Source organism: Balaenoptera musculus, chromosome 18, assembly GCF_009873245.2.
Source record: "Balaenoptera musculus isolate JJ_BM4_2016_0621 chromosome 18, mBalMus1.pri.v3, whole genome shotgun sequence".
NCBI classification, from domain to species: domain Eukaryota; kingdom Metazoa; phylum Chordata; class Mammalia; order Artiodactyla; family Balaenopteridae; genus Balaenoptera; species Balaenoptera musculus.
Genome location: NC_045802.1, coordinates 69,845,189 through 69,859,119, shown reverse-complemented (window position 1 = coordinate 69,859,119; position 13,931 = coordinate 69,845,189). Strand labels below are relative to the sequence as shown.

Below are 13,931 nucleotides of genomic sequence, written 5' to 3'. Positions count from 1 at the left end.
TTTAGCAAAGCATAAAAAATACTGGAGATATCTAATTTTTATTAACCAGTTGAGCATAATACAGAGTTTCAGATATGTACTCAGTACTGTGCTAGACAAAGGAGGTAACAATTTTAAATATGATTTAGACTAGAGCATTGTTTTAGTAATTTAGATAAGGAAAGGAGATCAGCAATGACTAGATCTTAAGATGTCTTGTTACCTGTAATATCCAAAAGGACAGCAGGAATTTGAAATCAACAGATTCCAGCCTAGAGACCCAGAAACATCGCTTGCTACCTGCAAACCTGGATCAGTCATTTAAGACTTCTGTACTTCAGTTACCCATCTGCAAAATGTACAGTAACTAACACAAGATTATTGCTGAAATTACTTTAAATAATGGACAATGAACTACTTTGGGGGCTGCAAAGCACTGTATAAATGCTAGTCATGGCTCAGTGTCTCTTCTCATGTTCTTAAATCTTACCCTGAAAGAATCCTAGGAGACTGTACAAATCTATGATTTGGTCTACATGGTCATTTATGGTAGAAGTTAACCCAAGCACACCATTTATAAGAAAAGAGATGATCAGATATACCTACATTCACTTTCATAACTAGAAAAAGATTCACTAGTTTTTGCAAATGAGCTTCTGCCATCTTTCCTTTTACTCTTGAAATTATATTTAAGTGTAGACTCTACTTAAAGTAATTTGCTGCTGGAATAGGCATAACATTTTGATTTCTGCTTTGCTTCTAACTACATTCAAGCTCATTTTGACATTTAAGGCCAATTACATTAGTCTAGATTCAGCAAGACTTTTCCATAGTAGTCTAAAATTTGACCAATAAACAGGCTTTTCTCCCCCTCTCTCTCTTTTTACTCATTTAAATGGAATGCTTGGCAACAAGCATATTTTAGGAATTATAAAAGCAAAATAAATAATGTGGGTTCATTTTGAAAAAAAATAAAGGCAAAGAACTGCTCGGTCTTTCTTGCCAACATAAAAGGCAGTCACAGAATTAATTGAAACCACCAGTTTCAACTTTATTTCTTTCTAAATCACAAGGAATAAGGCACAATCATTTTACAGAGAAATTAATATTTTAATGTTTCACTTCTGTTAACAACAAGGGTAGTTGATTTCAACAGCTCTCAAATTTCAAGAGTTCATATATGGAGAGAGAGATAGCTCCAAAAACTTTGTCATGTAGAAGTCACTAGTAACTAAACTCTTCAGAACTCTCCAGGCCCTACAACACGTTTCAGTCAGTCTTCCATTGCGTTTTAAGATTCCAGTATATGTGATGGCTTAGAGCACATACAACTAGTATTTTATTAAGCCCCTACTTTCAGTCCACTTGCTAACACCACAATTTTTACTGTTTATTCAGTAAATTCTCTTATCCTTGACAGCACTCACTAAAAGTCAGTTTATAGTATCTATTAGTATCAAAACATTTAGTGTAACCTTATTCTATAGTTTTTATAGTGAAAGTATAGTCGAGGAAAATAGACCAGAAAGTATATTGTATAAAAACAAAGTTTTCCAATTGACTGCCAGTACCAATTGAGAGCATAGAACAGTAGATACCTATAGCTAGAAGATATCTTAGGAATCACTTAGTTCAAAGATGAAATAAAATGATGCCATAAAAAGCACTGTCACACTTTCATGTATCTAAAGGAAATATCTTCTTAAAATATAATTTATCATATATTATTTTGGGCTTTACAAAAATGGAATCACACTGTATATGATGTAAAAAGTTCAAGTCGTAAGAACTATACAAGAATTCTGAAATTTTAACTAGTGTAATTGAAGTTGTTTTTCCTTGGGACAGATTTTTAAATCATTATTTAAAATATTATTTGGGAATTCCCTGGTGGTTCAGTGGTTAGGGCTCCACACTTCCACTACAGGGGGCACGGGTTCTATTCCTGGTCAGGGAACTAGATCCCACAAGCCACACAGCGCAGCCAAAAAAACCAACAAAAAACCAAGTATTATCTGTATAGCCCTTTAATGTTTATAATAAAGTATTCACACATGCTTTATTTTGATTCTTAAAACAGTCTTCAGAGAGTGATAATGTGATGGCACATTTGAGGAAGATTGGTGTCAGGCTGGCCGTGTGCTTTACCCAGAGCCGCTAAGCCAGTCAGCGATTTAACCCCAAACTCAGGCCCTGTGACAGCAGAGCTGAACACTTGGTTCTTTACGTCCCTGCCCTACAACTCACAGAGGGCCAGGGTCTTTATGCTCAGCTCATTCAGCCTCTATTTTAAACTGCTCTCCTTTGGCTCTGCCTTCTGGGAAGGGCATCTCTTGAGAGTGAAGGCAGAGATGAGGTGGGTGAGGTTAGATTAGATGAGAAGTTTTGTTTTGGTTTTTTTTTTTTAATTATTTATTTATTTATTTTTATTTTTTTATGGCTGTGTTGGGTCTTCGTTTCTGTGCGAGGGCTTTCTCTAGTTGCGGCAAGTGGGGGCCACTCCTCATCACGGTGCACGGGCCTCTCACTGTCGCGGCCTCTCTTGTTGCGGAGCACAGGCTCCAGACGCGCAGGCTCAGTAGTTGTGGCTCACGGGCCCAGTTGCTCCACGGCATGTGGGATCCTCCCAGACCAGGGCTCGAACCCGTGTCCCCTGCATTGGCAGGCAGACTCTCAACCACTGCGCCACCAGGGAAGCCCCAGATGAGAAGTTTTGAAAAGCTCATGGCTGAGGCTTGCTGGGCAGTGTTGAGGTCTGGTTGGAGGCCAGGGTGGAAGGGAGCCCGTCTCCATATGGAACCAGTGGAGGGGCTGGAGAGGTGCAGACATGAAGAGTTAGATTCACCTAGGAGTTGGCATGTTTCCTGAGAGTTTGGCAAAAAAGGAAGATGGAGTTTGGAGAACTGAGAAGAGTGTATTTGAATTGATAGGCCATGAAATTCCATCTAAACCAGACAAGGAGAAATTTGAAGTAAAGAAATGGCTGTTGCCAATGGCTTTAACATTACAGCACTATGGTTTTACTCCAGATTTCAAATCCACAGTATTTGTATTTATGGACACCTTAGTTTAGCCACGGTAAGTGGTGACTCTTAGAGCTTTTATTTACTGTAGGTTTTTAAATGCATTTAATGTCATTTTTATTGGTTTTTCCCAACCCCTAATTCTCCATAAGGCCTTGATCTTGTTGGTCATGATTTTGCCAACCAGTGTACTTTTTAGAAATTTAACTCCAACATTAAGTAGGTCCAAAATTTGCTGTGTATTGATGTCATTTTAAATATTGTTAGAACTTTGAATAGTTGAATAAGTTTTAAATGAAACTATACAGCGAAATACTAAAGGATTGTGAGATCAGTGGGTTTTTCAGAAGATAAAACTCCTCTACATTTTATTCCTATTTGAATGGGGAAAAAAGAAGCAAGGAGACTGAGTAGGTGAATAATTAAGGCAATTAAAACTGAAGGAGGTGTCACTTTTGTACTCAGTGAATACTGTCAAGGCAAATCTTCTATTTTACAGCTGACTGGTAGTAAGACACAGCAGGGACACCCTCAATAAAAAGGTTGAGCTACTATATAAGTTATCAAATGCATTTCATTTTGAAGGCAAATCTTTTGTAGAGAAAGAGTCCTGGAAACCAGCTAAAGATAGATAAGATAGATGCAAATTATATTGTAAAATGCAAGTTGTATGTCAATGACCTGAGTTGTATTCTTCACCACATTTAAAAAATTTTAATGTCTATATTTTTAAAGTAAATATATGTTTTACATGTGTTTTAGTACACAGTAAAAAACATACATTAAGTATAAGGTAATTTTTTTGTCCACCAAAAACCCGTACACAAATGTTCGTAGGAGCATTCTTTATAATAGCCAAAAAGTGGAAACAACCCAAATATCCATCCACTGATGAGTAGATAAAATGTGGTATATCCATCTAATGAAACATAATTTGGCAATAAAAGGGAACGAAGTGCTGATACAGACTACAGCATGGATGAACCCTGACCTCATATTATATGATTCCATTTATAGAACATGTTCACAGTAGACAGACCCATGGGGACGGAAAGCGTATTATTGGTTGCTGAAGGCTGGCGGATGGAAGGATGGGGAGTGCCCGCTATGGGTACATAGTTTTGGGGGGATGATGAAAAAGTTCGTAGGTAGTAGTGATGTTGCACAACTGTGAAACAACAAAACCACTAAACTGTCTACTTCAAAAGGTGAATTTTATGGTATATAAACCATATCTCAACAAAGCTGTTACTTTAAAAAGTTCAAAAAAAAGAATATTTACCCCCTTCCCTAGTTCCTCAGTCCTTGCCATGCCAGTCCTCAGAGTTCCAAGTTTATTGTGTAGGCTTTCAAGCATTTTTATGCACACAAAGCATATCTAGATACGTATATTACAAATAGAATCATACTGCATTTTCTGCTCTCTCTCTGTTAACGAAAACCTAGATGTTTACTCACCTACTTTTTAAAATATGTAATTTTCTTAACCTAAATTGATATCCACACATACTAAAAACCAAAACATGCTTTGGGTCATCAAGTTATCAAAGAGCATCCATGATATATATATTTTTAAAGGCTAAGAACTACTTTACAAGGTCTAGACAAGAACTTTCAGCCTGTTATTTCAACATAGGAGAATACCCTTGCTTTGCTTTCACCTAACTCTAAGAAGATCTATGAGAAAGAGATTTGGGGTCCGAAATGGGGCCTTGAGAGAGAGAGAAGGACGTCCTGTCATTGAGGAACCAGCCGACGCTGTGGTGTGGGCCCTTGGCGGCCCTGGTGGAAGCGTGGTCCCAGGGACGCTGTTCACCCCACCTGGGATCAGTGTGTAAGGGGTGCTAACTGAACAAAAGAGAAGCTGTAAACATACTTGTTTATTCCCCTTCCTCCCCGTTTTGATGATCTTATTTTTATTCAAGTCTCCCAATCTCAGTTTATGGCAGGAAAGTACAGCACCAAAATGTAAGGCCACTAAGAGGGAAACTACAATATTAGATGCTTTGGTAGGAATATTAAGGAATATTGGGGATAAATATGGAACTGAGACCCTAACCAAGGGTGGCTTTAGCAGGGTTTCCTGGCAGATTGGACGTAGGATGTGGGGAAATGAGAAGGACCAGAGAGATGTCTGTGAGGTCATTGGCATGAGTAACTTGAAGAATGGATTTGTCATTTTCCAAGACGGGAAGAAGTGTAAGAAGAACAGATTTAGGGAGCAGGGCCTGAAGAGTTTGATTTGGGACATGTGATGTTTGAGATCCCTGTTAGCTAGACACCCAAGTGGAGATATGGAGTTGATTCTGGATGTAGGGCTGGATATACAGATGTGGGTGTCATCAGTACATAGACCGTATTTAAAGGCATTATAATGGATGAGATCAACCAGTTAGTGAGTGTTGAGAGGCAAGAAAGAGATCTGAGGACCAAACCCCGAGGCTCTGCAACATTTAGAGATTCGGAAATTGAGGAGAAACCAGCAAAAGATCCTGAGAAGGGCTGGTGGTGAATTGAGTGGCCCTACAGTGAGGTGCTTAGACCCTCCAGTGATCCAAGACCTTGTTCTCTGCTCTTAGATGTGTTTTCTCCTGCGTCATCCCTGGAACAGCTCACTTCCTCACACTCTGGTCTTATGGCTTTCACCCTCTACCCTGGTTCGCGCCCTTCGCTTTGCTCCCACATACCCAAGGAATACATCAGGCTACGATTAGAAAGAGGTACTCATCAGGCTAATGATTTTCAAAACCTTCCTTCTCCATTCAGTGAACATCATTGCAGTCTCTTTAGTCAGTGCATTTCTTTCCCACTTTACTTCTGTTCATTCAGAGATGTTCCTTCCTTGGAATATCAATGTGCTTATAATTACAACTCTGACTTTGTCGTGACCCCTTCTTGCTCCTACCAGACTGCATAGCCAGTCTCCATTTATTCGTTCACCTCCAGATCCTACTGGTAACAGTGTGATTTTTCACTGTAGCTTCCACTTGAAATTCATTAGAGATTTCTTTTTAACATCTTTATTGGAGTATAATTGCTTTGCAATGGTGTGTTAGTTTCTGCTATATAACAAAGTGAATCAGCTATACGTATACACACATCCCCATCTCCCCTCCCTCTTGCGTCTCCCTCCCACCCTCCCTATCCCACCCCTCTAGGTGGTCACAAAGCACCGAGCTGATCTCCCTGTGCTATGCGGCTGCTTCCCACTAGCTATCTGTTTTACATTTGGTAGTGTATATATGTCCATGCCACTCTCTCACTTCGTCCCAGCTTACCCTTCCCCCTCCCCGTGTCCTCAAGTCCATTCTCTACATCTGCTGCATCTTTATTCCTGTCCTGCCCCTAGATTCTTCAGAACCTTTTTTTTTTTTTTTTAGATTCCATAAATGTGTGTTAGCATATGGCATTTGTTTTTCTCTTTCTGACTTCCTTCACTCTGTATGACAGTCCATTAGAGATGTTTTTGATTGCTTTTGTTCTTCCCTGATGGGGCAGAGTTGTTTGCTCCTGATCCCGTCCTCTGCAGCTGGGCTGTTCTCGGGTTAGCTGCTTATCCTTGATTCAGTTAGCTGCCGCCAGGCACCTGCAGTGTGAACAGAGCCTGACCTGCACAGTGGTGTTTAATATGTGATTATGTCATTAGACACAAAAAAGAAAAAGCACTTGTAAATGAAGTCTTTACCCCTATTTACATCTGTAGGATTGGACTTGGGGGGTAAAATAGCAAAAAGCACAGACCTTCTGTCCCGAAAACCTACAGAAACGAATAAAACAATTAATTATCAGCCTGGAAAAAATTATACCAGCAGTAACCACACAAAGAAAAGGCCACAATTTCATACCATTATCTTTGAATAGCAGCTACTAGGAAAGATGGAGGGAGGAAGAGAGAGAGAGAGAATCAGAGAGAGAGGATGAACACTCCAGGCTCGTGCCTGAAGCCTGTTTCCCAGAAGTTGAGAAGAAATTACATTGGAAAAGCAAATCGTAAAATATGTTCTCATCTCCCTCAGTTTGAGAGCCTCAGGCTGTGGGGATGTGCAGAGCCCTGGAAAAGACATCAAGAATCTCCCACAGGTGTAGACGTGATTGATGCACCCCATTTTACCAGAGGCAACATAAACTTCTAGGTTGCACCATTTTTATTTTCCCAGCTGGGAAGAAGTCTTGAGAGTGAAAGCAAAATGATCATAATTTCTGAAAACTAGGAATCTCCCATAATAAATAAAAATTCAGCATAGTGAAAGGATGAAGAGAAAAGAAGAAAACAGAAACCAGGAGGGAACAGGAGCCCCAAGGAGAGAGTGATGGGAGAGACCCAGCTGTCCTCTCCTGGTACCCAGAGGACCAAGACCAACAGAATCAACCTGTCTTTGCCCTCACCTGGAGTCAACGGAGTGCTAGTGATGCTGGAAGGAAGCCAGTGAATTAGAGGAAGTGAACACCTGGGACTGATGGGCTGGCAGCTATAAAGATTTCCAGAATCTACCCACAGTGGGGAAATATCTGAAGCCTGATATTTCAAGCATAGCTGCCCATGGCCTCAGCTAATACTTCTCTCTCTGCAAACCCCTCTCCTCATACTGAGACAGCAAAACGTAGAGAAGAAAATCTAGCTGACAAATTGAAACAGGACTCTGATAATGGGCATGAGATTCTGGGATCACTTTCTGACACTATATTAGAGGGAATAAAAGATCTAGATGAGAAAGTTAAAAATGAAGGCTTTGCATTTGCAGCAGCATGGATGGACCTAGAGATGATCATACTAAGCAAAGTAAATAAGCGAAAGACAAATACCATATGATATCATTTATATGTGGAATCTAAGGCAGACATAGAGTACAGATGTGTGGACACAGTGGGCGAAGGGGAGGGTGGGATGAACTGGGAGATTAGGTTTGACATAAATACACTACCATGAGTAAAATAGATAGCTAGTGGGAACCTGCTGTATAGCACAGGGAGCTCAGCCCGGTGGTCTGTGATGGCCTAGTTGGGTGGGCTGGTGGCGGAGGGGAGGGAGGTCCAAGAGGGAGGGGGTGTGTGTACGCGTATGGCTGATTCGCTTCTCTGTGTGGCAGAAGCTAACACAACATTGTAAAGCAATTATACTCCAATTAAAGATAAATAAATAAATTAATTAATTAAATAAAATACAACACAAATAAACATATCTATGAAACAAAGACAGACTCACAAATATAGAGAACAAACTTGTGGTTGCCAAGAGGGAGAGGGGTGGGGGAGGGATGGATTGGGAGTTTGGAGTTAGCAGATGTAAACTATCATATATAGAATGGATAATAAACAACAAGGTCCTACTGTATAGCACAGGGAACTATATTCACGTGCAGCAGAAATTAAATACAACATTGTAAATCAACCATACTTCAATAAAATTAAAAAAAAAAAACGGCTTTGACAATTGTGGAGTAGGTCTAGAAGGTAATTAGTCCAAATTAAAACAGCAGTAAGAGGACTCCAAGGAAAATGTCTGAGAGTAAGAATCAAATGGTTTCTGGATAATTGAATGCTCCAAGAAGAACATGTGTAGGAGAGGAAAAGTGGAATTTATTCCAAACAATAAGTAAAATGTTTGATAATCTGGAAGCTATTTAAGGTAGAAGGAGGAAAGCATATATTTCTTTTCCCAAGGAAACATGTCAAAAAACAATCAGAAACTCTCAACCAAAACAAAACTAAACTAAAAATTGTATAAGAACACTGTGATTCAAATAAAGTAAATTAAACTGGGCCAGATTCTGAGAAATTAGGGGAAAGTAAGAAAACGGCCTCCACTTAACCTTGAACATTTACCTTCTAGTACCAAACATATCATAATATTGAGGCCTGAAGGAGGAAGTATTATCCTAGAACATTACCAGGATAACAGTATTACATAGCAATATTTTCATAGTCAACATATTGACTGTCAATCTATTGATTATCAATGTACTGACAAGCATGGAAGACCCAATCATGACTAAAAAACAAAATGTAAATATTGTTGAACAGAAGTCTCTGTCTAAGGTAGATAAATCAAGAAATACTGAATGGGGATGTGGGTAGCACCACCAGAAGTAAAAACAAAAGTGGTTAAAAGCAGTGGCTTCTGGGAAGTGGGACTGAGATACTGAAGCATATGGCCACTGCTTATTATCTGTTAAGAAACCCATCATCAGGCTTCTTTACTATGTAACATTTTTAATCATATGGTATCACCTTGACTAAATTTTTGAAAAGTAATATTAAGAATGAGCTTAACAAGAAATGGACAGAAACTATATAAAATGAAATCTTTGTCCAGAATCTTGAGTAAAGACTTGATAAATGGATAAATGGAAAGATATGCCTTTCTTTGAGACTGGAAGATAATATCAGTTTTTCTTAGATTCATGTGATTCCAATGAATAAAACGAGGATATTTTGGGGCAATTAACATATAAAAATAAATTTTAAAATTCTGAAAACAAAAGCTTATGAGGAGGGGCTAGTAACTCTACCACTTATTAAAATGTACAAAGATTAGGCAATTTGGAGATGAAATAAATAGATGGAAAAGAGTAGAAAGTTTAGAAATAGAGCTGAAAGTGTATGAGTATTCAATGTATGATGCAAGGGATTTTTCAAATTAGTGAAGAAAAGACAGATTTTTAAAATTATATTGTGCTGAATCAACTGATCACCTATTGAAAAGAAAAATAAGATTGATTTCTGTCTCATTTCTTATACCAAAATAAATTCCAGATTTAAACTGATTTAAGCAGTGATTTCTGGTTCAAATGTTAAGCATAATAAAATAAGGAAACGTGTGGGTACATAAAAATATGGGTACATTTATATCTAATCTTGCAGTGAGAGAAGTCTTTTTAAGCAAAATATAAACACCTTAAATAAAAGGAATGGCAAATTAAACCACATAGAAATTTAAAATTTATTTTTTGTAAAAAAATACCGTTAAAAGATAGGGAAAAATATATGGCAGATATAAGATTAATTTTCTTAATTTATAAAGAGCTGGTTGAAATCAATATGGGGAAAATAAAGGTCAACAGGATAGGAAATGGCATAACACATGAACAGGGAGCTTGGAGAAAAGAAACAACTTCCTCCAGGCCTTTGTTCATGACCCCCTTCTCCACCATTTAAATCCTACTCGTCTTCCTCATGAAAGTCAGTTGCTATCATTTTCTCCAAGCTATTCTTGACTCACCCAAGAGGAATACATCTGTCCTTCCATCTTGCTTCTTATAGCTTTGCCGTATTTCTCTTAACGCACCATATTTTTCGTTCTTCCATTTCTTAGAGTTGGCCATGTTCATCTTTTTCTTCCACTCCTATTATAAATTTCTTAAGAAGCCATGTCTTCCTCTTCTCAGTCCCCAACACATCAAGTCTTCAGGAACCACTGATAATCCATGTCCAAATAAATAATGTAAACAGGCTCTTCAAGGAACACAGATCCTGCAGACAATATAAGTCAGTAAGTGTATTTGATTCACATCTCAAACAGACTGTCACTGGGATTTAAATTCCCAGATAAAATCTCAACAAAACTGATAACGTACCCCTCGTGCAGGACACAACTTATTTTTCAGCCTGTAAGAGAAGTATTTCATGGCCCTGCCTTTCACTGGTCTATTGATGTAAGTGACTATAAACACCAATCACGTTGTAACAGAAAGCTTTGCTCTCAAATATAAGTCACAGCATCTCATAGTATGTATGCACTTTCAGGTGGCTGAGCTGGGCAGAAGTGAGACTTGTTTTCTTTTGAAACTCTGAAAAGAGTAGAAGATAACCCGACGTTCTTGCTCACATTGCTTATCTCACAGCAACAGGTTATAAACCCCTAGCTTCATGTTCCCGAGCATTTACTGAATGCATAGTAGCTGAGTATTCGTGAAAGCTAATGCCGTAGATGAAAACACATTAAGGTGGTTTCTGCCCAAGGCAGCGGAAAGGTACACCTGAATTTTTGGCCTCTAGGTACCAAGAATAAATCTGTTGGACTTAATCACAAGCTTTCCTGTCACTTTTGGGGAAAGAAATCCATGTCCAGAAAAATTCCTTTTATCCTGGTAGGTGTTTTGACTCTTCCCCCTTTTACTGTAGAGTCTCTTGGATGTCCACACACTTTCACGCTGGCGATAGCTCTGTTGAAGAAGATCTGATATTTTTATGTGAATCATCTTTGGAACTTGTGTTGCTTGCATTCAGATATAATAAATATTCAATAGAAAAAAAAACACAGGGAAAAAATAATTGCCCTCAGTGATAGGTTCTGGCATACTTATGAGGTTAAACGATGTGTTGAAAAATTCTCTGAAGCATTTTTAGGATGAGCTAAAGCTAATATTCTCTTTGGCACCCTGTCGAGGAAAGTATTATACTGTCCTTGTTGATGCCGTGTTCAAGTATCAGTAACAACATACTTCATACTTTCATTAAGGAAACACTTTGTAGGATGATGATATTATAGAAAAATTAACTCAAGGAGAGGTTAAGTGTTTCACACATGGACAAAGGGTAAGAGAAAAAACTTATCTCCTAGTTCAAGATTCATTTAACAATGCATTGTTCCTTTGTTCAAAAAGGCCTATTATGTGCTGAGCATTGAACATCGCACTTGTAAAAAAAAGTTAATTTACTTATCCCTAGTAAAGAAAACTGGTAAGAGAGCTTACTGCGCAATGAGGCCTGGGAAGTAGTAGATTCCAGACTTCACTGAACACAGGAAGCAATACTTGGAAAAGTACTTGCTTTGGAATCATAATGCCTGGTGCTACTTCTGTTAGTGCCACAAATTAATAGAGTGATTTTGGGATAATCACCCATCTTTAAGCCTCTTTTTCCTTATCATCAAAAAGAATGAGTCAGGTTAGGTTATCTTTAGCATCCATTTTGCCTCTAAGATACTATCAGCGTAACAGAGCTTTTATCTTGGGCTCAGTCCATCTTTGTATTATCCTGGACCTTATTTCTTAGAATCCCAATACCTGAGAATTCAGTTTATGTCTTCCATTATACTAAAGTCTGTAAAGGTTTTTTTAGAGTCACTAGATTCCAGTTGTCAGCTTTCCCCAACATCATCATAGGTTCTCATTAAGAAACATTTATTGACCACTAATGTGTACAAGATACATGAGTCAATGATAGATATATATATTTAATGATAAAAGCATGTAGGAATGAAACTAACCAAAGATCTTTGCAGAGAGAGAATGAGTCTTTTAGCTAGGCTGGCTTTTGTTGGAATGCTCTAGTTTTAATTATTTTATTTATTTTATATTATTTTTGATCTTGGGGTTTCTTCCATGGTCTTGACTGTCTTGAAAATTTTTTTTAAAATGGAAATATGTATGGAAATATGTTAATATAAATGTTTCAGACATTACATGAAATTTCTAAAAATCTTGTATTTGTATGGAAATATGTATGGAAATATGTTAATATAAATGTTTCAGACATTGCATGAAATTTCTAAAAATCTTATATGTTCTGGTATAATGTTATAAGTAATAATACTAGTTATTACTTTAAAATGTATATCTCAGAAATAACTAATTTTCTTGTCAACTGCATTATTATGAACTTTCATCAAAAAAAAAAAAATCATGAAAAATGTGATCATCTTTATTAAGTTGCTTAGCATGGCCATATCATTTAGAAAAATTTCTTTTTTAAGGAGTCTCATGTTTTTAATATAACAAATAATTTGATAGATGGATACTATAAAAGTAAAATTAATGTTATTATTCTCATTTGCCTTTAGACAATCAAATGTAATTCACTATAAAAATAAGTTGTGCTTAAAAAAAAAAAAAAAAAAAATACAGTAATCCACTGGAAATATTAAATAGTTAGCTTGCTAAAAGGGAAAAACAAGAAAGGAAATAAGCAAAGGTTCCTGAATTTTGTTCTGATTTGATCAGCAGTATTTACCACCAACAAAGCTAATTTTAATTCAGGGTAATTATTTTAGCTTTCCATATTGAATAGCTAGATATCAGGCTTTTAGAATCTTTGTTCGTAACCCTTTCCTATCTGTTGAATGAAGGCTGTTTTTTCCCTGCTGAATCAATAATATTGAAATCAAAGTCCTCAACACCATATACTAATTCTAAGTTGCATGTAAGCCCAAGGCTGGTGTTTAATACTTCCATTCTTTTCCTCTGTAGGCATTTATGTCCATGTTCCAGATCCTTACCCAGGAAGGATGGGTTGACGTCATGGACCAAACGCTAAATGCCGTGGGACACATGTGGGCACCAGTGGTCGCCATCTATTTCATTCTGTATCACCTCTTCGCCACTCTGGTGAGTTTAGCATTTCTTTTCAATTATGTCTTACAATTCATAATGGGATGGACATCAACAGATTTTTGGCCTATTGTCAATTTCAGAATCAGAACCAGAGAACCAAGGTAGAGTAGTCCCGTTGGGTGAGGTCCCTTCCATTCTAAATGTATATGAATCAAAGAGCTACTTGAGGAACTAGATTTCAGATCTAAGTAAGAAGTTGTCTCCATCAAGGTCAAGTGGTTTACATGAGGGAAAACAAGATAAAACAAAATGGAAATCCCACATCCATTGTACTGACTTACCCATCTCTAAGCATTCACACCCTCAGCGATCTAAGGATCAAACCAGAACTACATTATTATTATTTTTTTATCATGTAGAGACACTCTCTTCAGTTTCACTGCATCCTCTTCACAGCTGTAATTAAACTGAAAACAGAAGCTGGAGACCTCAGGGTGCAGTCAGTTAATTAGAAACCAGCTCAGTGTTACTACACTTTGTATGACTAAAAGAAACACATGGGGAAAAATAAAACACATGGCTGCGAATATTGTAAAAAGCGTGATAAAAACTGAATACCAAAATCCAGGAAAAATTTTCCTCTGTCACACAGATTTTT

General features: G+C 37.6%; 1 protein-coding gene across 7 annotated transcripts in view; it reads left to right on the top strand.

The window, feature by feature from the left end:
- NALCN (sodium leak channel, non-selective) overlaps positions 1-13,931 on the top strand; it is a 280,557-nt gene that overhangs the window by 147,321 nt on the left and 119,305 nt on the right. For all 7 annotated transcript variants that reach the window (XR_005017238.1, XM_036831753.1, XM_036831755.1 and 4 more), the window contains one exon: positions 13,190-13,327. Coding sequence is in view for 6 of the 7 variants with exons in the window: in XM_036831753.1 (XP_036687648.1) it covers positions 13,190-13,327 (138 nt within the window). In the remaining variant the exon portion in view is untranslated. The remainder of the gene's footprint in view (positions 1-13,189; positions 13,328-13,931) is intronic.